At 43.4% G+C, this 20,620-nt stretch overlaps 1 protein-coding gene across 8 annotated transcripts in view; it reads right to left on the reverse strand.

Moving 5' to 3' along the window:
* CACNA2D1 (calcium voltage-gated channel auxiliary subunit alpha2delta 1) overlaps positions 1-20,620 on the reverse strand; it is a 1,735,709-nt gene that overhangs the window by 68,966 nt on the left and 1,646,123 nt on the right. For all 8 annotated transcript variants that reach the window (XM_085652892.1, XM_085652894.1, XM_085652893.1 and 5 more), the window contains 2 exons: positions 10,883-10,938; positions 10,663-10,792 (listed from right to left, as the gene is read on the reverse strand). In XM_085652892.1, the coding sequence (XP_085509018.1) occupies positions 10,663-10,792; positions 10,883-10,938 (186 nt within the window). The remainder of the gene's footprint in view (positions 1-10,662; positions 10,793-10,882; positions 10,939-20,620) is intronic.

The following is a 20,620-nucleotide window of genomic DNA, read 5'->3' on the forward strand; positions in this document are numbered from 1 at the left end:
ACCAAAACCTCACACCCAGGATGGTAAGAGAGAGAGATGAGGTTCTGTGTCGACTACAGGGGACTCAATGCAGTCACTAAGACTGATGCTCACCCAATTCCTAGAGCAGATGAGCTCATAGATAGATTGGCCTCAGCCAAGTATCTGAGCACATTTGATCTGACAGCTGGCTACTGGCAGATAAGGTTAGCTGAGTCTGCAAAAGCCAAAACTGCATTTTCTACCTCTGGTGGGCACTATCAATTTATTGTAATGACCTTTGGTTTGAAAAAAATGCACCTGCCACTTTTCAAAGGTTGGTGAACCAAGTCCTCTCGGGCCTGGACGACTTTAGTGCAGCATATCTAGATGATATTGCTGTCTTCAGCTCCACCTGGGAGGATCACCTGATCAACCTGAGGAAAGTTTTGGAAGCCCTGCAAAAGGAAGGGCTCACTATCAAGGCTACTAAGTGCCAGATAGGGCAGAGTCAGGTTGTGTACCTGGGTCACCTTGTAGGTGGAGGCCAGGTTCAACCACTTCAGAGCAAAATCAAGACCATCATGGACTGGTTTGCTCCAATCACCCAGACTCAGGTCCGAGCTTTCTTGGACCTGACTGGTTATTATAGAAGGTTTGTAAAGGGATATGGATCCATTGTGACTCCCTTGAATGACCTAACCTCTAAGAGGATGTCCAAGAAGGTTCAGTGGACTGTCAGCTGTCAGAAAGCTTTTGATGACCTAAAACAGGCTATGTGCTCTGCTCCAGTGCTCCAAAGCTCCAACTACTCCAAAGAATTCATATTTAAAATTGATGCTTCTGAGGTGGGGGTGGGTGCTGTATTATCACAACTGAATGAAGAGGGCCAGGATCAACCAGTAGCTTTTATTAGCAGAAGGTTGACCCCCAGAGAGAAACGTTGGTCAGCTATAGGGAGGGAGGCCTTTGCTGTGGTCTGGGCCTTGAAGAAGCTGAGGCCATACTTGTTTGGCACTCACTTCCTTGTTCAAACAGACCATAAGCCCCTCCTATGGCTAAAACAGATGAAGGGTGAAAACCCCAAACTACTCAGGTGGTCCATTTCCCTACAGGGGATGGGCTTCACAGTGGAACATAGACCTGGGAGCAACCATGCCAATGCAGATGGCCTCTCCAGATATTTCCACTTAGAACATGAAGACTCAACTGGTCAAGGTTAGTTTAATGTCCCTGCGTTTGGGGGGGGGGTTTATGTAGGAGCGTGGCATTGACTGCATAATTGCCCCCAACTTTTTGCTGATGTTTTGACTGTTTTATGACTCTAGCTAGGCTGTGGCCCTGCTATCCAGGACCCCAGCCTATCTGCTTCTTCTCTAAACTGATGTGAGTACCCTAGGTACAACCCAATTGGATACTGAGGATACCCTGTCAGCCCTTGTAGATGGTACCCTAGGTACCCTGTGCATGGGTCCCTCAGAGGCCTACCAGGGCTGCAGCACTTATTGTGCCACCCTGGGACAGCCATACCAAATGACACCACCATACCACTACTGTAGTCTGGGTAAGGTGGTGCTTGCACCCCCTTACAGGGATACAGGTACCCTGTATCCCACCTATGTACAACACATGTATTCTCATTGGTCACCCCTCAAGCAGGCCTTGCTAATCCTATAAGGCAGGGTGCTGAGATATGTGTGAGGGGGGACCCCTACCTGAGTAGGGCCCCTCTGCAACCCTCGTAAAAACCATTGCTGGGTTGTTTGTAGTGTAGCCATACCATATACACTTAACCGCATTATAAGTATATGGCCGGACGCGCAGCGGACGGGCGCAGCGGGCGCGCCGTCTGCGCGCCGAAGGCGTGCCTAAGGCGAGCCCGTCTGCGCCCGTCCGCGTCCGACTGGGACCTGGGGCCCGTCCCCCTCTTGGTTTGAGGAAATACTCCTCCAGAGACTTGATCCGACTGCATTCACACAGGGCTCCCCCACCCCCTACTCTGTCTAAATGTGAGCCACTGGGATTTCTTTGCACCAGAGATATTTTCCCCGAGATAATAGGTTCACCCCTAGCCCCTCTTCCCAACACTCCTAACACTCCTTTTCTATCTAATGATCAAACTTCATCTAATCAACTGACCGTGATCTACCTCAACACACGATCACTAGTAAAGTACCAGCTGGAAATCTTTGCTTTGTTAGATTCTGAGCAGCCGGATATACTCTTGCTCACAGAGACCTGGTTGAATGATGACTCCGCTCCTGACTTACTTGCAGCAATCCCTACAGGTTACTACATCCTCCATGTAAACAGAGCCTCTGGTAGGCCGGGAGGTGGGGTAGCAGCAATCATTAAAAATTCCATCCGGTTCTCTGCCTTGACCTTAATCGTCATTCCTTCAGTCGAATTTCCTACGGCCAGACTGGAATCCCCCATCACCCCACTTGTCTGTGTGTTAGTCTATCGCCCTCCCCAACCTATGCAGAATTTCCCTTTGTTGTTTGGTGATATGTTGTCTCAACTCATTATCAACAATTCAAGAATTCTGGTCTTGGGCGACTTTAATTACTGGCCCTCTCATGCCAAGGAGAACACCTGCTCCATATCATTTACTGAGCTCCTGTCCAGCATGAACTGTATTCCACACATAAAAACAGCTACTCATACCAAGGGCCATATTCTGGATCAGGTCTGGACATCCAACCTGGATATTTCCACTCCCCTCATTTTTTCCTGCCTTTGGTCAGACCATTTTATAATTTCCTTCTCTATCATAGTCATCCCCACTCCTAGTAGACCTAAGGAAGGAAATCTCTCAGCCCGGAACTGGAACAGGGCTAATCTTAATGACTTTGCCACTTTACTTAAAATCTCCACCCCCTCCAGTCTGGGATCTATCGACACCCAAGCCTCTGCTCTTACACACTGGCTGGAGTCAGCCAGCGACATTGTGGCCCCTCGTAGACAATTAAAACTTAAACGCCCTCATGATGCCCAAAAATGGTTTACGGACGATCTTAAAGCCTTGAAGCTGGCCCTTAGGCAGGCTGAGCGTCAGTGGCGACGAGACTATGCCCCCGACAAGAAACTGCACTTCGCCACCCTGCTCAAAGATTATAAACTAGCAGTCTTGCAAACTAAATCTATGTATTTTTCAAATAAGATTGTCGGCCCTGCCACTAAAACCAAGGACATCTTCCTTATTGTCGAGGAGCTATCAAACCCAGATAGGATCACCCATAAACCCCTTCCATCTCGGGCACTCTGTGACTCTCTAAACCTTTTCTTTATTGAAAAGATAGCTAACATCAAGAAGAGTATCCTATCCTCAGCCCTCTCTCACCATCACGGGCCTGAGTCCCCTCTGCCTTTTTTCAACCCCAGGCAGCTGACCCAGATCCCTCCAATCTCTGAGACAGAATTCTTAGCCCTTCTTAAAAAGGTTGAGTCAGGGTCCCCCACTGACTGCTGCCCTCCCTCAGTCCTCCGTGAGGCCTTTGCAGCTTGCCCTTCGCCCCCTTTGGCATTGCTGAATAACTCTCTCTCCTCTGGCACCGTTCCTGGGTCATTCAAACGAGCTGAGGTCACACCTATCCTTAAAAAACCCACGGCAGACCCCACAACCATGAGCAACTTTCGACCCATCTCCCTTCTTCCTTATCTTAGCAAGGTCCTTGAGGCTCATGTGACCAACACTTTGAGTTCTTTTATCGAGGACTCTCAGTTCCTCGACCATCAACAGGCTGGATTTAGACCCAAACACTCCACAGAATCTGTCATACTTTCATAATGGAGGAACTACGGAGAGGGGCGGACTCTAACATCAGTCAGGCCCTAGTGCTCCTGGATTTGTCGGCCGCCTTCGACACGGTCGACCATGATATTTTGATCGGCCGTGTCGGGGAGGCCGGCATCCAGGGCCCCGCGTTAGCCTGGATCCGCTCCTTTTTGAGCGACCGCCATCAGGCGGTCCGGCTCTCTCAGTTCTCCGCGGATGAAGTTAAACTAACCTGTGGTGTTCCGCAGGGATCCTCCTTATCTCCTCTCCTTTTTAATTTATATCTCACCCCCCTCATTCGCTCGCTACAAGGCAGTAGTGTCACCGCGTTTAATTACGCGGATGACATCCAGCTGGTCTTCAACATTAATTCCACGGCCCAGTCCATTGACAATTTTCAATCCACTCTCTGTCATATTAGTGACTGGATGGGGGCGAACCATCTGAAGCTTAACCCCGACAAGACTGAACTCCTGCTTGTCGGGGGCATAGCCAACCCTTGGAATCCCACCTTCTGGCCCTCCAGGCTGGGCACCCCCCCCGTCCCCGTCAGCTCAGTGAAGAGCCTGGGGATCACCATCAGTAACGATCTCTCAATGAAACCACAGATCAGTGCAGTGGTGTCCTCCAGCTTCTTTCAATTGAGAAAAATTTGTAAGATCGCCCGCTTCCTGACCACCGAGGCCCTTACCCTGGTATTACTGGCACTTGTCATCTCCAGGTTGGATTATGCCAACTCTCTCTATGTTGGTTTACCCATCTACCAATTAAAGAGGCTCCAACTGGTCCAGAACCAGGCAGCACGGCTCATTTACCACCAACCCAAATACCAGCACGTACGCCCTCTTCTGAAATCCCTCCACTGGCTCCCCATAACTGAGCGGTGTAAATTTAAACTGGGCTGCATTATTTTTAAATCCCTTGCTTTTATTTCTTCACTTCTGCACCCATATGTCCCTTCCCGTACCCTTCGTTCTTCCTCCCTGGCTCTTCTTCAAATCCCTAAGTTCAATCGTAAAAAACATGGAGGACTAAGGTTCTCATTTCTTGCCCCTTCCTTTTGGACCGCCCTTCCATTAAGCCTGAGACTGGCTTCCCCTTTAACCCATTTTAGGTCTCTTCTGAAAACCTATCTATTCAGTATAGCCTACAATTAGAATCTCCGTAGCCCCCTGGACTGTCTTGTTTTCTGTCTCTCTGTCCTCAGCGCCAAGAAACCTTCTGGTGTTAGCTGCGCTTTACAAGGTCTTTTTACATTACATTACATTACAGTATATCGTGATAGCGTGATAACTTGAGAATGGCTACACAGAACCATATCGTGTTTGGTGTCAAACATGTAGGAATCATACCCCCAGTTCAGCCATGGGCATGAGGGCATGATTTCCCCCTGCTAGAGGGGCGATATGGGAAAAGCGGCAGAATTTAGACACCAATTTAAAAGTGCACATGTATCACAAAATGGATGCTACTCGCCACCCACATGACTCTGGCTGCCTGTTGCTGGGCAAAACCCCAGCCTCGGCAGCTGGACAATAGGGATCCTGTTGCAGGGAGGTGCCAGCACCTTCCAAGACAGGCTATGTGGATTGGAACTGGGTGAGTGCACCATAGGATGCCTTTCAGAGTTGCACGTAGGCTGCTACAGTGCCTACATTCTGCATACACTGCCTGGAACCGGTTCAGGGGCATCCTGCCCCTCGCCCAGGTGGGAAACACACAAAGGGGAGAGGGTGTAGCCACCCTTTCCCGCCTCAACTCTCATTGGTGGGCTCTGATCTGGTCCCTCCCCATATCTCTTGGATAAAGGTGACTACTGTGTCCCCAGAGCCTCAGATTAATCTTGGACTTTACAGACTTGACCTTCGACAAGCTGCTGCCCAGCTGACTGAAGAAATCTCCCTTGGGGTAAAGGAGTTACCCCCTGCTTGGCAGGCACCTGAAACACTGCAAGTGACCCGGTTGGAACTTCGCTGCTCCTTCGGACATCGACGACTCCTCTCATTCTTGAGGGGGTTTCCTAGTATCCCAGAGGCCAGTGAGTGTGCCCAGCAAGTCTGAGCACCGTTGACCACGTGGGTGCCGAGATCCCCAATACCCCAGGACACCGGCCACCTCTTGCATAGCACACGACCCTGACCAGTGGGGAAGTTGTGCTTTGGCCCAATATTGAGCCAACCTCTCAACAGCAACTGTGCCAAAGATCAACACCCTAGCCCACTCCTGTGGCCCGTGGGCACCCTTTTACACACACCAAATTGCTGCCTCCCGCGGTTCCTTGTCTTTCGACTTGTGGGCCCTAGCGGAGGTAAATCTTTACTTTTAAGAGTTCCCCTGGTTGCTCCCGGCCTGCTCCACAGTCTCCTTGAAGGAGACCTTGCAGGTCTGCACCAGTAGCTGATTTGTTCATCTTGCGTGGGTTGCGGTTGCCAAGGCTAAGTGGATCCAATCCAAACACTAACATGGCAGCCTCCCTCATCCTTTGTGGGATAGTAGCCCTCCAGAAGCTGGCCTTCCTTGAAGCCTCCCAGAGCCCGTGGCTGCAGATCCAAGCTACACCTTTTCCACTTGAAGCACCCGACATTGAAGGGCTCTTTTCCTTGAGCTCCCTGGTCACTGTGCCGTGACCCAGACTCTGTCCCCTCTGCTTTCAGGTTCTCCTCTACAAGATCTACAACTTCATTCTTCACGACATCATCGACGCTTTTGGCTAGCAGCAGTTTTGTACATTTTCCCATTGAAAATCAGCCCGCGACCCGACATCGAAAACGACCTATGCACCCGGCTTCCCTGGGGCAGGTAACAGTGGTACCTCGGTACTCTCGTGGTAGTGGGCTCCTCAAAAGCTTAACTTTAAGCTCCTAACTTTGAACTCCTGCTAGAAGTGTCTATAATCTTTTAAAATCAAACCGCGACATTCTCCCTAGGCTTTAATAGAGATCCCGATAGCAGCTATTTGCACTGCACGCGTCTCCCGTGGGTCCCCTTCCTCATAACCTTGGGTGGATTCTAAAGGGGCCAGCGATCCTAAATGCCCTAGGCATTTTCTGTAGAATTGTCGTGGTTCTTATACCACTTGTTTAATATATGGTTTGGTCCCCCCCTGGGGCCCTGTGTTTCAAGTGCTATTTATTGTATCTATAAATGCTTGTTTGAATTGTACCTTTACCTCTAGCCTCATAAAGAGACTTGTGGGATTCTGTTTAGAATAAATACATATATTTTATATATATACCTGTGTGGACTACTCTTTCATTTGGTCATTCAAGAGGTTATCTATGGTAAAACAATAAGCTTAACACTCCTTCAAGACTTAGCCTGAAGGCTGCTCTCCACAGCTACCACTAGGATAGATTTCTTTAAAGGTTGTCTTTAACCTATCACCTTAAGAGTCGAATTGGACTGGTGCAAGGTGGCCACTATAACCAGTGACCAGCATATGCCAGGCCAATTTCTCACAGGTAGACCCCATTTATTTCATGCTTTTATGCTTTAATCTTTGATGAACATGTATGTGCTCTTCCTTTGAATGGATTGAGTTACCTTTGTGTGTGTGTGTGTAAGTGACTTCTGTCTTGCTTTCATTTTGGTAACAGCCAGGATGTTCTTTCCACCCATTAACTGCTTATGTGCTTCTTGAAACCCGCCTAGGGGCTTCGAGGTACCCTCTGCGTTGGCGCGCTGCTGACACATTACCAGGAAGCCATGTGAGGAGTTTGTTACTCTCTGTCTGTCCGCATGTATGGAGACAGTGGTTAACATGTCATTTAGTGTAGGCTATTTTCTTGTCAGCCCAGCTGTTTAACAGCCTCAGTAAGGAAGACAGTAATATCTTGCCTTTTCCTCCAGTACGTCATACCTTACGTCTGTGTTTTGAAGCGCTGTAACTAACACAAGTTTCTGCCTCAACTTTGTTTAATTAACCTTCCCAGCCCACCCCACACCACCATATTACTACAGATTTCTGGAAGGATGTGGTAGGTTCTGGGGCTGTGCAAGTCAAGCCTTCTAAAATACGGGCTGGACTAAAAAGCATAGACAAAGCAAAATGGTGTCACAGAAAGCAATGTATCTGGAAGTGACATCATCCGCATAAAATGCCTGAAAATACTGTATTTTCCAGACTAATTCTGGGTACAGTCTTTACTATCAGTGTGTGACATGCATGTGTAGAAACCACAAATTAAAACATTAATGTGTTTTTGCTCAAACCACAAGCCTATTTAAAAGAACACTATATATTTGACAATAATCAAATATTTGTCGAATAAAACAATAAATGGCTGTATCTTTAAATACACATCAAGCAAAGCAGACATTGCTTTAAGAAGCTAGTCTGATTTCATTTAGATCTGAAACTAATTTGGTTACTTTTAAGGATCACAGCAAAAAAAAGACTGAATAAATGATTGTATGACATGGCGCCCATGTTTTTAGGTTTCTAAAGGTTTTATGAAGCGCCCATTCTTGACTCCATGAGCGCTGCAACCAGCCAACCACTTCAAAAATATTTAATATCGCAGTGAGTTCTGCCTGCATAACAGGACCCTTATATGTAGTAGAATTACAGCGATAACTTTGTTCATCCAACTTAGTGCCTTTTTACCACTTCCGTAAATGACATACTTCCTAAGGACTGTGACAGAATTTGAAAAGAATTGGTGTATTCACTTAACCTGTTGTTCTGCATGCACAGTTTCGATTGTTTGATAGCCAGAAGTAAGGCGAGGGTGGGAGATGGCACTGACCAAGGGCGCAGGAGACACTAAAAGTCTGGGGGAGACACGAATGGCTTGGAGAGAGGCAAATCATGGGTGTGGCTTGGCTTTAAGAGCCAAAGCACGAACTTTCAAAAGATCTACATGAGGTAATAAATGCTAAAGAAAACTACATCTTCATTAATATTAAAATAAAATAAGAATATTTCTGAGCATCTCCATAACATGCATACACGTGTATTATTGAATTCAGTGACATTTATTGAAAGTAATATTTTTTAAACATGAAACCTTGACAAAAGTCCCCATGACCTGAAGACTTTGACATGAATTATTCTAAATAATTCAGTTTGCCTTGTTATTTTTTCCATAGGCTATATTATTATTAAATGTTAAGCAAGGCTGTTTATATTAACCATGCAAGTGATGATTTTTGTATAGTGCTGAATTGCTTCATTGTGCTCTCAAACTGTATGGTTAAGCAAAATGATAGATAGTGAAGTAAAGTGATGGGCCATGGATCACACAGTTTGGTCCAGTGGGAAGCCAGGAGTTTCGACCAGGATAGCATATTGTGCAGTTCAGAAACCCTAAAGGCGCATCCATCTCTTTTCTGTTTAATACGAAAAGTCACTTATTTGTGTTCAGCTATTCAATCAGTGATAGTATGGGGAGATTGTTCTAATGTAAATCAGTTGACACTATACATACATATGTGTGTGTGTACAGTCATAAGAAGTAAAGGTGTGCTTTTTTTGTTTTAAATGTTTCCAGGGACACTGAAGATCAAGCACAGTGACAGAACATGCCTGTGTGAAAACATGCTGCACTTCACAGTTGTCACCCTGATGGTCTGTGATCTAAGGAGTAAACTCATTGGGCTCCAAGACCTGAGTTTATTTATCCTGGAGAGGAATTCTATTCCACAAAACAATTCCACTACACACCACATACATCCAATCCACACCACATAATTCCACATCATGCCGCGAAATTTAACACCACACCACATTATTCCACTTCACTCCATGCCATTTCACACCACACATTACCACTTCACATAATTCCACTCCATGACACAATACCATTCCTCATAATTCAAGTAAACTCAATACCACATAATTGTACTGCACACCATGCCACATAATTCCATTACACATAACTCCACTCAGCACCACACAAATCCAGGCCACTCAATTCTACAACAAACAATTTTAATTCAACCCACACGATTCTACTCCACACGACATACATTCACTCCATAACACATGGCTAAAATACAATGTAATTGACAACAACAATAGCTCTCGGATTGTAGAGACCTATAGGATTTGCCAATGCTTGTTGTTATTTGCATTCTGGCCGATGGCATTCTTGCTATGTCATTAAATCTACAAAGATAAGATATTTGCATAATAGTAAATCATGCATTGAAAAATGTGGACCTAATCTAAAATGTATATTGCAGCAGAGAGGATGCACAGGAATCTCCTAGCGCCCTCCACAATACTACTTGTAGATGTCATATTAGATATCACTTGGGAGGCGTAAACATTGGCTAAAGATTGGTTGCTGCACTGCGTTGCTAAACATATTGATACATCTGTCTCTGAATGTATCTGTGGCAGGATCTTGAAGAGATAGAGAAGCATTTCAGAAACAAATATGACTGATCGTTTATTAATATAAAGGTGTGGTGTAGTTCTTTTGCAATAATAATCTTTAGCAGGCACTGACATGCATTTACTGAGAAAAAACGCATTGTTTTGTCAGCCCAGTGCACTTAAGATACCAAGGTGCACGTCAAAAGAACGCATTGTCAATGTATAGGAAATACACATTTCCCTTCCAATGGTCAAACTCTCTGCAGTCCCCTGCTCACCAAGCTTATTATTGCATCAAATACACTTCATACCATTAGGACTACAGGACACACAACTGTTTTGACAACAATTTAGAGCTGTCTACCCCCCCCCTAACAAGAGGTCCCCTTTTAATGGCAATAGGGTAAGCGCGGATCAACCTAATCAAATATGTATTAATGCGCATGCAAAACTCCTCTTCATTTTATTAATCATTTAACATGTTTCAGTAAGACAAAAACAAAACAAACCTAATTTCTGAAAAAAAACACTGTTAACAACAGTCGCTATGCACCACCAACTGAATGTTAGTTTCATCAATGCCGGGTCTGCCAACCATATTTACCTGGAGCAGTTTGTGCAGTCAATAAAGCCAGTAAAAGATTTATTATCATTTTCAAAGAAATACTGCGTTTGTTCTGTAATGCAGCTCTGTTTAGACATAATAGTTGACATGTCTTCGTCTTCGACATCAGCTATGACAAAGGCAATACAAATAATGAGTGTTAGGTGGTTTGCTACACGTACAGATTGGTGCTCCTAAACAAATCCTGTATTTGACTCACTTGCTTCCAAGAAGTGTGGAAAAGTAATGCTCAAGAACATCTGCTGCACAATGGACCTATATTTGGGAAAGAAGCAGAGAAGAGTGAGACAGTCATGGGACCCAAGCAAATGTTTACCTGGTTTCATAATGATGTGCATGTCAGTAGCTGTGACTCATTATTTTAGTACTCCTGACTGTCTTATATGATAAGAATAATAATAATACTGATGATGACGATTGTGATGATGACGATAATATCAATACCAATAATGATTATTATTATTTGCACTATTAGTAGTAGTAGTAAAATTGTTAGGATTGATTGTTGTCATTTTGATTGTTAGTATTATGATTATTAGTATTATTAATAGCAGTTGAAGTAGCAGTTCGTAGAAACATGATAGACAACTGGAGGTCTGGCCTCATTTCTCTGACGCTACTAGGAACTCTTTGGTGAAAAACATCACTGTTCTTTATAGTTGCCCATCTATAATTCTGTAACTAAATTCCTAGAAAAAGTCACAAGGAACAGAAATTTTGAATCTGTGCTCAAATCATGGCTGGAATTTTTGGAATACAAGAACGAGATCAGAATTAACCATCAGTTGTATTGGAAACTGTAGGAAAGTGGCGGAATCTGCCTGTTCTGCACATAGTCGAGCTCAGGATGCAGAATAGGGAATGCTTACCACTGCACATTGGTTTTGTGCGACACACTACTCTAAAGCTCATGAAATGCGTGCCTGCAGGAGAAGAGAAGGATGGAAGGGTCCTGAGTGTCTGGACACTGCGGGGACTGAGGTTTCACATCTTAGAAGGTCACTTTTGTGAAACATTTAAGTAAAGACAAGCAGGTCTCCATGCCCATGAGCCCACAGGAATAGCCCACAGCATCGAGCACACGTTTCTTGTGGTCCATAATATCCGTTCTAGGCGATCCTGATAAATAGTTGCTGTAATCAGGACTTATTAGAATCCTGTAATCTGTCCTTCCTTTATGTGACAAAGACATCTGGGAACCAGAGAAGTATCTTGCAAATAATGACTTGCACTTGTTCCACAAAGAGTTATCCATTGGGATTACAAACTCTTGAGCACTTGTTTGTTTCTAAAGGATCCCTCCAAAGGAATAACCAACTTAAAAAGACTTATTTTCCAAGAGTCATCTAGAAGAGCATAAATTCTGTTGTACTGTTACTCCATGAGGCATCAAGTGCATGGATTATGATCTTTTGCAAATTCTAATGAAAGTGTACTAGCACAGAGATATTGATATCAATGTATGGTATATTGATATCAAAGAGAGTGAACACACATATGACCAGAGTTAGAAACTACTCATTGAAAACAAATGAATGTTTTCCTGTTACAGTTATCCACTTGTCATCTTGAATGCACACCCAGCACAAAATGTTGTTTCTTAATTTTAAGGTAGCTCTCATTGGTAAATAAGTTTATTGCAATCCTGAGGCTTATTCTGTAATTATTTCAGAATGTAGTTGTATTTCATCTCAGAATATACACCAAATATAAAATTACAATAGAGAGGGAAAATCCAAAGCGTTTTAGCAGATATATGTTAGGCAACACTTCAATACATGAAAGTTCAAACTAGAATTATACTAAAACTCTACTTTGCTTTTCAGATATCAATGCTTTGGTAGTGCAGAATAATTCCAGTTGTGCAACTAGGTGTGCTATGATATCCAGTGTCTGTATTTCTCTCTCTTGTCCTGTTCCTCTTTCCCCAGGCATGCTGCATACCTTTACACTAGTACTGTGGCGTTCAGTGTTTCTGTGGAGTTGGGTGTGAGTTTCGCCCTATCAGATCTGGGTTTTCAGGTTAGTACATCTTGACCGTTACCTTTGACTTTCTGCCTTTGTCTGGATCATATTTTTGCAGCAATTAAGATTCTGTGCCCTCTTACACAGGTATTCAGTCTCACAGTGGGTATTCTCTTGCCCTAAAATGGTATTGGTAAGATACGTTTCACCCAACTGCTCTATTTAACTTTTCTTTAAGGCCATGGTAGATGCTGCAGAAATTGCACTAGTTAGATAATCTCACAAATATAGGAAAAATATATGGCTGTCATGAGCACCACTGTGCTATAGAAGGACTGCAAAGGCACACAGAAAGGAAAAGTGAGTGTGTGTGTGTGTGTGTGTGTATATATATATATATATATATATATATATATATATATATATATATATATATATATATATATATATATATATATAAATATATATTACCTACTGGCGGTCGCCAGTAGGTAGTTATAGTTAGGACCACGTTTCCATAGGAAATCCGCAACATTCTATTTTGAATAACTTTGGCGCCGGTTGACGAATCCTCGCGAATTTTTCAAAATAGGTGGGGCGCTACGCTCCGCTCCTACCCTGAAAGTCTCGGGGGGATTCGTCAAGCGGGGGCTGAGATAAAAGGGGGGTCCCAAAACGCGTTTTTCCCATGCATTTTTCCATAGGACCTTTAGACACAGCTACAGCCCGAACGGCTGAACAGAATTACTTGAAATTTGGCAGAGAGGTAGTCCTCAGGTCAAGGAAGTGCCTTTTGTAGGTTTGGTGTAAATCTGTTCAGTAGATTCTGAGAAAATAGCCTTTATATATATATATATATATATATATATATATATATATATATATATATATATATATATATATATATATTCACTGAAAAAACCATAGGTTTCACACACGTTATAGTTAGGAATTAGCATTTAAAAAACCTTGCAAATTCACTTAAAAAACCATAGGTTTGACACATGTTATAGTTAGCTGGACATTTCACTCGTAAAAAACCAATGAAATTCCCCCGTTATAGTTAGTGCAGGCAACTATAACTCACGCGACCGCAATCCTCTGCTGATGCTAATACTGTATTTAGACACTTATTTGCCCATGTCTTCTTCCATTAAATTTTAGCTATACATATATTACAAATATTTTTTTTTCATAAAGACTCATATGTCATCAGCAGAGGATTGCGGTCGCGTGAGTTATAGTTGCCTGCACTAACTATAACGGGGGAATTTCATTGGTTTTTTACGAGTGAAATGTCCAGCTAAATATAACATGTGTGAAACCTATGGTTTTTTCAGTGAATTTGCAAGGTTTTTTAAATGCTAATTCCTAACTATAACGTGTGTGAAACCTATGGTTTTTTCAGTGAATTTGTATGGTTTTTTAAATGCTAAGTTACTTTACGCCATTCGTGGCGTGCGCGCCCACTTAACGGGCACCTTTTGCACACGGGGCGGGGAGATTGTGGATATTTTTTTTTTTTATAAATTTTTTTACCGTACGCGTACGGTAAGCGTAATCGGCGAATTTGCGTAAAAAAATTAAAATGAATTTTTGGCCTTGGGGGTTCTTTGGGGACACATTTAGCAAGCCTAGGTGGTTGGGAGCTGTCTAAACAGTCCCTTTACATGTTTTTTCTCTTTGTTTTTCATCCCCCCCTCAGAGTCCGAGAGAGAAAATGGCGGCCGCCACTTCCTGGTTTCGAGCGATTCGAATGTTTACTAAGATCTAACAGCCAATCAGAATCGCGCTCGCGCACGTCACCGTACGCGTACGGTAAGCGCACCGTAAGCTGGCTCAGATATATATATTGATTTAAAGGCTATTTTCTCATAATCTACTAAACAGATTTACACCAAACCTACAAAAGGCACTTCCTTGACCTGTAGACTACCTCTCTGCCAAATTTCAAGGAACTCTGTTCAGCCGTTCGGGCTGTAGCTGTGTCTAAAGGTCCTATGGAAAAATGCATGGGAAAAATGCGTTTTGGGACCCCCCTTTTATCTCAGCCCCGCTTGACGAATCCCCCCGAGACTTTCAGGGTAGGAGCGGAGCGCAGCGCCCCACCTATTTTGAAAATTTCACGAGGATTCGTCTACCGGCGCCAAAGTTATTCAAAATAGAATGTTGCGGTTTTCCTATGGAAACAGGGTCCTAACTATAACTACCTACTGGCGACCGCCAGTAGGTAATATATATATATATATATATATATATATATTCACTGAAAAAACCATAGGTTTCACACATGTTATAGTTAGTGGAAATTTTACTGATAAAAAACCAATGAAATTCCCCCGTTATAGTTAGTGCAGGCAACTATAACTCACGCGACCGCAATCCTCTGCTGATGCTAATACTGTATTTAGACACTTATTTGCCCATGTCTTCTTCCATTAAATTTTAGCTATACATATATTACAAATATTTTTTTTTCATAAAGACACATATGTCATCAGCAGAAGATTGCGGTCGCGTGAGTTATAGTTGCCTGCACTAACTATAACGGGGGAATTTCATTGGTTTTTTATCAGTAAAATTTCCACTAACTATAACATGTGTGAAACCTATGGTTTTTTCAGTGAATTTGCAAGGTTTTTTAAATGCTAATTCCTAACTATAACGTGTGTGAAACCTATGGTTTTTTCAGTGAATACATATATATATAAAAACCTTGCAAATTCAGTGAAAAAACCATAGGTTTCACACATGTTATAGTTAGTGGAAATTTTACTGATAAAAAACCAATGAAATTCCCCCGTTATAGTTAGTGCAGGCAACTATAACTCACGCGACCGCAATCCTCTGCTGATGCTAATACTGTATTTAGACACTTATTTGCCCATGTCTTCTTCCATTACATTTTAGCTATACATATATTACAAATATTTTTTTTTCATAAAGACACATATGTCATCAGCAGAGGATTGCGGTCGCGTGAGTTATAGTTGCCTGCACTAACTATAACGGGGGAATTTCAATGGTTTTTTACGAGTAAAATGTCCAGCTAACTATAACGTGTGTGAAACCTATGGTTTTTTCACTGAATTTGCAAGGTTTTTTAAATGCTAATTCCTAACTATAACGTGTGTGAAACCTATGGTTTTTTCAGTGAATTTGTACGTTTTTTTAAATGCTAAGTTACTTTACGCCGTTCGTGGCGTGCGCGCCCACTTAACGCAGTTCGTTCCGTGCGCGCACGGTGCACTTCGCGCACCGTGCGCGCACAGTGTGCACACGGTGCGCTTCGTGCACCGCGCGCCCACTTTACGCAGTTAGTGCCGTGCACGCACGGTGGGCACCACGTGCCCACCTTACGCTGGATGGGCCATGTACGCACGATGCGCTTCGCGCATCGTCCGCACACGGAGGACATATTATGCGCTTCGTTGAGAAACTTAATCTATTCATTGTTTCTTTATATTATATGCCATGCACAAAGGGTGTCCTGCGGGCACCTTTTGCACACGGGGGGGGGTTTAATGTGGATATTTTTTTTTTATAATTAATTTTTACCGTACGCGTACGGTAAGCGTAATCAGCGTTTTTTCGAAAAAAAAGAAAATTGATTTTTTTGCCTTGGGGGGTCTTGTGGGGCACCTTAATCAATGCCAGGTGGTTAGGAGCTGTCTAACATGCTCCTTTACATATTTTCCACCTTTGTTTTTCCTCCCCCCCTCAGAGTGCGAGAGAGAAAATGGCGGCAGCCGCTTCCTGGTTTCGACCAATTCGAATGTTTACTAAGATCTAACAGCCAATCAGAATCGCGCTCACGCACGTCACCGTACGCGTACGGTAAGCTTACGGTAAGCGCACGGTAAGCGCACCGTAAGCTGCCACAGATATATATATTGATTTAAAGGCTTTTTTCTCAGGAACTACTGAACAGATTTACACCAGACCTACAAAAGGCACTTCCTTGACCTGTAGACTACCTCTCTGCCAAATTTCAAGTAACTCTGTTCAGCCGTTCGGGCTGTAGCTGTGTCTAAAGGTCCTATGGAAAAATGCATGGGAAAAATGCGTTTTGGGACCCCCCTTTTTCTCAGCCCCCACTTGACGAATCCCCCCGAGACTTTCAGGGTAGGAGCGGAGCGTAGCGCCCCATTAGTTTTGAAAATTTCGCGAGGATTCGTCGACCGGCGCCAAAGTTATTCCAAATAGAATGTTGCGGTTTTCCTATGGAAACAGGGTCCTAACTATAACTACCTACTGGCGACCGCCAGTAGGTAATATATATATATATATATATGTGTGTGTGTGTGTGTCAAATCGTTGTCCACACATGAAGACGCACTTGGCAGCTGTTCATTGAACTGAATTTTATTATGGCAAACCAACATTTCGTGCCTAGATAAAATGATGCCTAACGCGTTTCGAAGCTGGCGCGCTCCTTGTTCAAAGGCTGAGCGTGCACGTTGCAGGAAAAGGAAACTAATTTTTTTCATTCAATTTATTGCTCTCCGGTGGGCTTTTCAGGCAAGTTCACTCATGATGCAGGCTGGTTCCTGTAGTTTCCTTTTTTACCAATTATAACCCTCCAGTGGGTTCTGCCGCCTGCCGTGATTGTCCTCTTTTTAATAACCCATCAGTGGGCTTCCTGATTACTTGTGCCGGTCTCTTAGAGGGAACAGTTACCCCGCATTTAAAGGCAGTGGAAAGTCCTGAGCCTCTGCGGTTTCCTCTGCTTTGGGAGTGGTGCAATCTTTCCGGCTCGGACCAGCCGGTAAAATTAGTCAAATTGTTGTCAACACATGAAGCGAACTCGGCAGCTGTTCATTCAACTGAATTATATTTTGGCAAACCGACATTTTGTACCCAGATAAAATTATGCCTAACGGGTTTCGGATCTGCGTCACTCCTTGTTCACAGCCTGAGCGTGCACATTGCAGGAAAAGGTAACTCATTTTTTTCATTCAATTTATTGCCCTCCGGTGGGCTTTTCAGGTAAGTTCACAGATGATGCAGGCTGGTTCCTGTAGTTTCCTTTTTTACCAATTATTACCCTCCAGTGGGTTCTGCCGCAGGCCGTGAAACAAGCATAATTTTATCTGGGTACGAAATGTCGGTTTGCCAAAAACAAATTCAGTTGAATGAACAGCTGCCGAGTTTCTGTAAATTTACATTATCTTTCTGAGTCATGTGAGAATGAAGTCTGACATTCTAAGTAAAACATGTATATCCAATAAAGGCAGAGACTGCCAGTTGATCCCTTTGTGTTCTACTGCAGCTTCCTAGAGTGTTCTAAAGAACAACTAGAGCGCTAACAGTCTTACTTATGACAAACGTATTGCACACCTGAAGCCATCTTGATTGGAATACAGTGGTAACTCTTAAAACATTTAATTTAGAAAGGAACAAAGTGAGGCTGTTCATTTTGCCATAGAAAATATGATTAGTGCTGTAGAAAGAAAAATTAGGGCACATTTTGAGTGACTTCTCAAATCCTCTTCTATTTCATGAAAAAATTATTCTGACATGCAGACTGAAACATGCACTTTCAATACCAGCAGCAGTGATCTAATGAGCAACTAGAGTGCTAACATTCAGAATTTATGGCAAATGTGTGATACAACTAAATGCCTTCTTGATGGAATCAAAGTAAAAAACTGAAAGTATTTCCTACTAAGGATACTGTAGTAAATGAGGAAATGAGGAAACGTCATAACAAATAAATCTCTCAAGATGGACACCAGAGACAAAAGAGCCCAAATGTAGCACAAATATCACCCAGATGTATCCCACTTATGGCCCAATGACAGAATGTCCCAGAGTGTTCTAAAGAACAACTAGAGCTCTAACAGTCATACGTACGACAAAAGCATGGCACACCTGAAGCCATCTTGATTGGAAAAAGGTGGTAACACTTAAAACATTTAATTTGCAAAGGAACAAAATGAGGGGGTTCATTTTGCCATAGAAATTATGATTAGTGTTGCAGAAAGAAAAATTAGGGCATATTTTGACTTCTCAAATCCTCTTCTATTTTATTAAAAAATTCTGACATGCAGACTGAAACATGCACTTTGAATACCAGCAGCAGACTTCCCTGGTGAGCAGTAGCTTTACTACAGTGATCTAATGTGCAACTAGAGTGCTAACATTCTGAACTTATGGCAAATGTGTGACACATCTGAATGCCTTCTTAATGGAACCAAAGTAAAAAACAGAAAGTATTTCCTACTGAGAAGACAGCAGTAAATGAGGAAATTAGGAAACTTCATAACAAATAAGTCTCGTAAGATGGCCACCAGAGACAAACGAGCCCAAATGTAGCACAAATACCACCCAGATGTAGCCCACGTGTAGCCCAATGACAGAAGTGTGCAAAGCACTTTTTGTTTGTTGTGTTTTTGCAATTTTATACAGTGCAGACTGGTCAGGTATTGGAGTGCTTTACATGAGCATTGGTTACATCACACAAGGACAAATTCATTTTGGTTGTAGGCATGGGAAGATGAAGTGATTTGACCAGAATCACAGAATGCCGAGCTGAAGCAGAAACTCCAACCTGGTTCCCCAGTTGCAAAGTCTGCAGCTCTGGAAGTAACACCACATTCTCTCCCCCAAGTGGTTAACTGAATAACAGAACATAAAGATAACAAATAATTTAAAAGTGATTTGTCGCTATTTGAAAACTAAGAAAATATGTCCTTATTTTAGTTTTTTAGAGCACTAACCATAATTTCGATGCAAATAAGACCCTCTCATCTAAGTAATCTCTAAAGGAAATGCTCTAGGTATTACAGTTTTGATTACATCAAGATGACATCAGGCGTGCCACAGTTTTGTTATAAATATAGAATGTTAGCAATCTAGGGGCATATTATCAAGAAACGGTGTTAAAATTAGCGGCGATAATGGGCTTGATAATATGCCTTTGAGAATTCCAATAGAAGCCCATGTTCTGGTGTCAACATGGGCTTCTATTGGAATTCTCAAGGACATATTATCAAGCCAATTATCGCCGCTTTAGCTGCAGTTTTCTGCTGCTAAAGCGGCGACCATTTTAACGCCGTGCTTGATACTATGCCCCCTAGTTGTTCATTAGGGTACTGTTGAGAGGCAGAGGCCAGGGGCACGGACTCAGAAAACTAAAAGCAGGTAGGAGGGTGCAGAGGAAACAATTTGACCACACTGGGCAGGCAGGAAGGGCAGTGGCAGCACAACAGACTATGGAGGGCAGTGGAAAGGGGGGCAGGGGCAAAAACCCAACAATACACAACATGCAAGAGAGGCTGTGGCAATATAATAGACCATTGGGGGCAGAAGGAAGAGGCAGCGGTAGTACAACCAAACATGCCAACAGACCCGATTCAGCCAGGAAACACCCAATGTTTTTGAGCCCAAATGGGTTTTATTTGATGTGTCTCCCGTCTACAATCTCCTCTTTTTCAATGTGAGTCAATGGGGAAAATCAATACCCCAGTTCTTTTTCAAAATCTCCCTCTTACCAAGATCAAAATGTTAGCAAGTATGGTACATTGGAACATGGAAGGCAGGAGGAATTGGGGTAGGGACATGGACTTGGATAACAGAGGAAAGGAGGTACATGGAGAGGTGCACCAAACTGACCTTACAGGGCAGGAATCAGGGTTTGCAGCAGCACAATACACCACACAGGGTGGGAGTGCAGCACAACAATCCATAGAAATCAATAGGGAGGGTACAGGACCATGTGCATGGACAACAGAGAACAGAGGGGAAAGAGGCAGTGGCAGCTAGCTCTCCATAATGGACAGACAGAGGAGAAAGCTGCAGCATAACGGACCATAAAGGGCAGGAGGGAGGGATCAGGGCATTACAATGGAACAGACAAGCCAGGAGGGGGGAAATAGGGGTCTGTACATGGAAAACAGAGGGCAGGGGGTAAGGGGGCAGGGCAGGAGCAGCAAGCTGACTATGGAGGTCAGGCAGGATGGGCACTAGA

Source organism: Triturus cristatus, chromosome 4_1, assembly GCF_964204655.1.
Source record: "Triturus cristatus chromosome 4_1, aTriCri1.1, whole genome shotgun sequence".
Taxonomy (NCBI): Eukaryota; Metazoa; Chordata; class Amphibia; order Caudata; family Salamandridae; genus Triturus; species Triturus cristatus.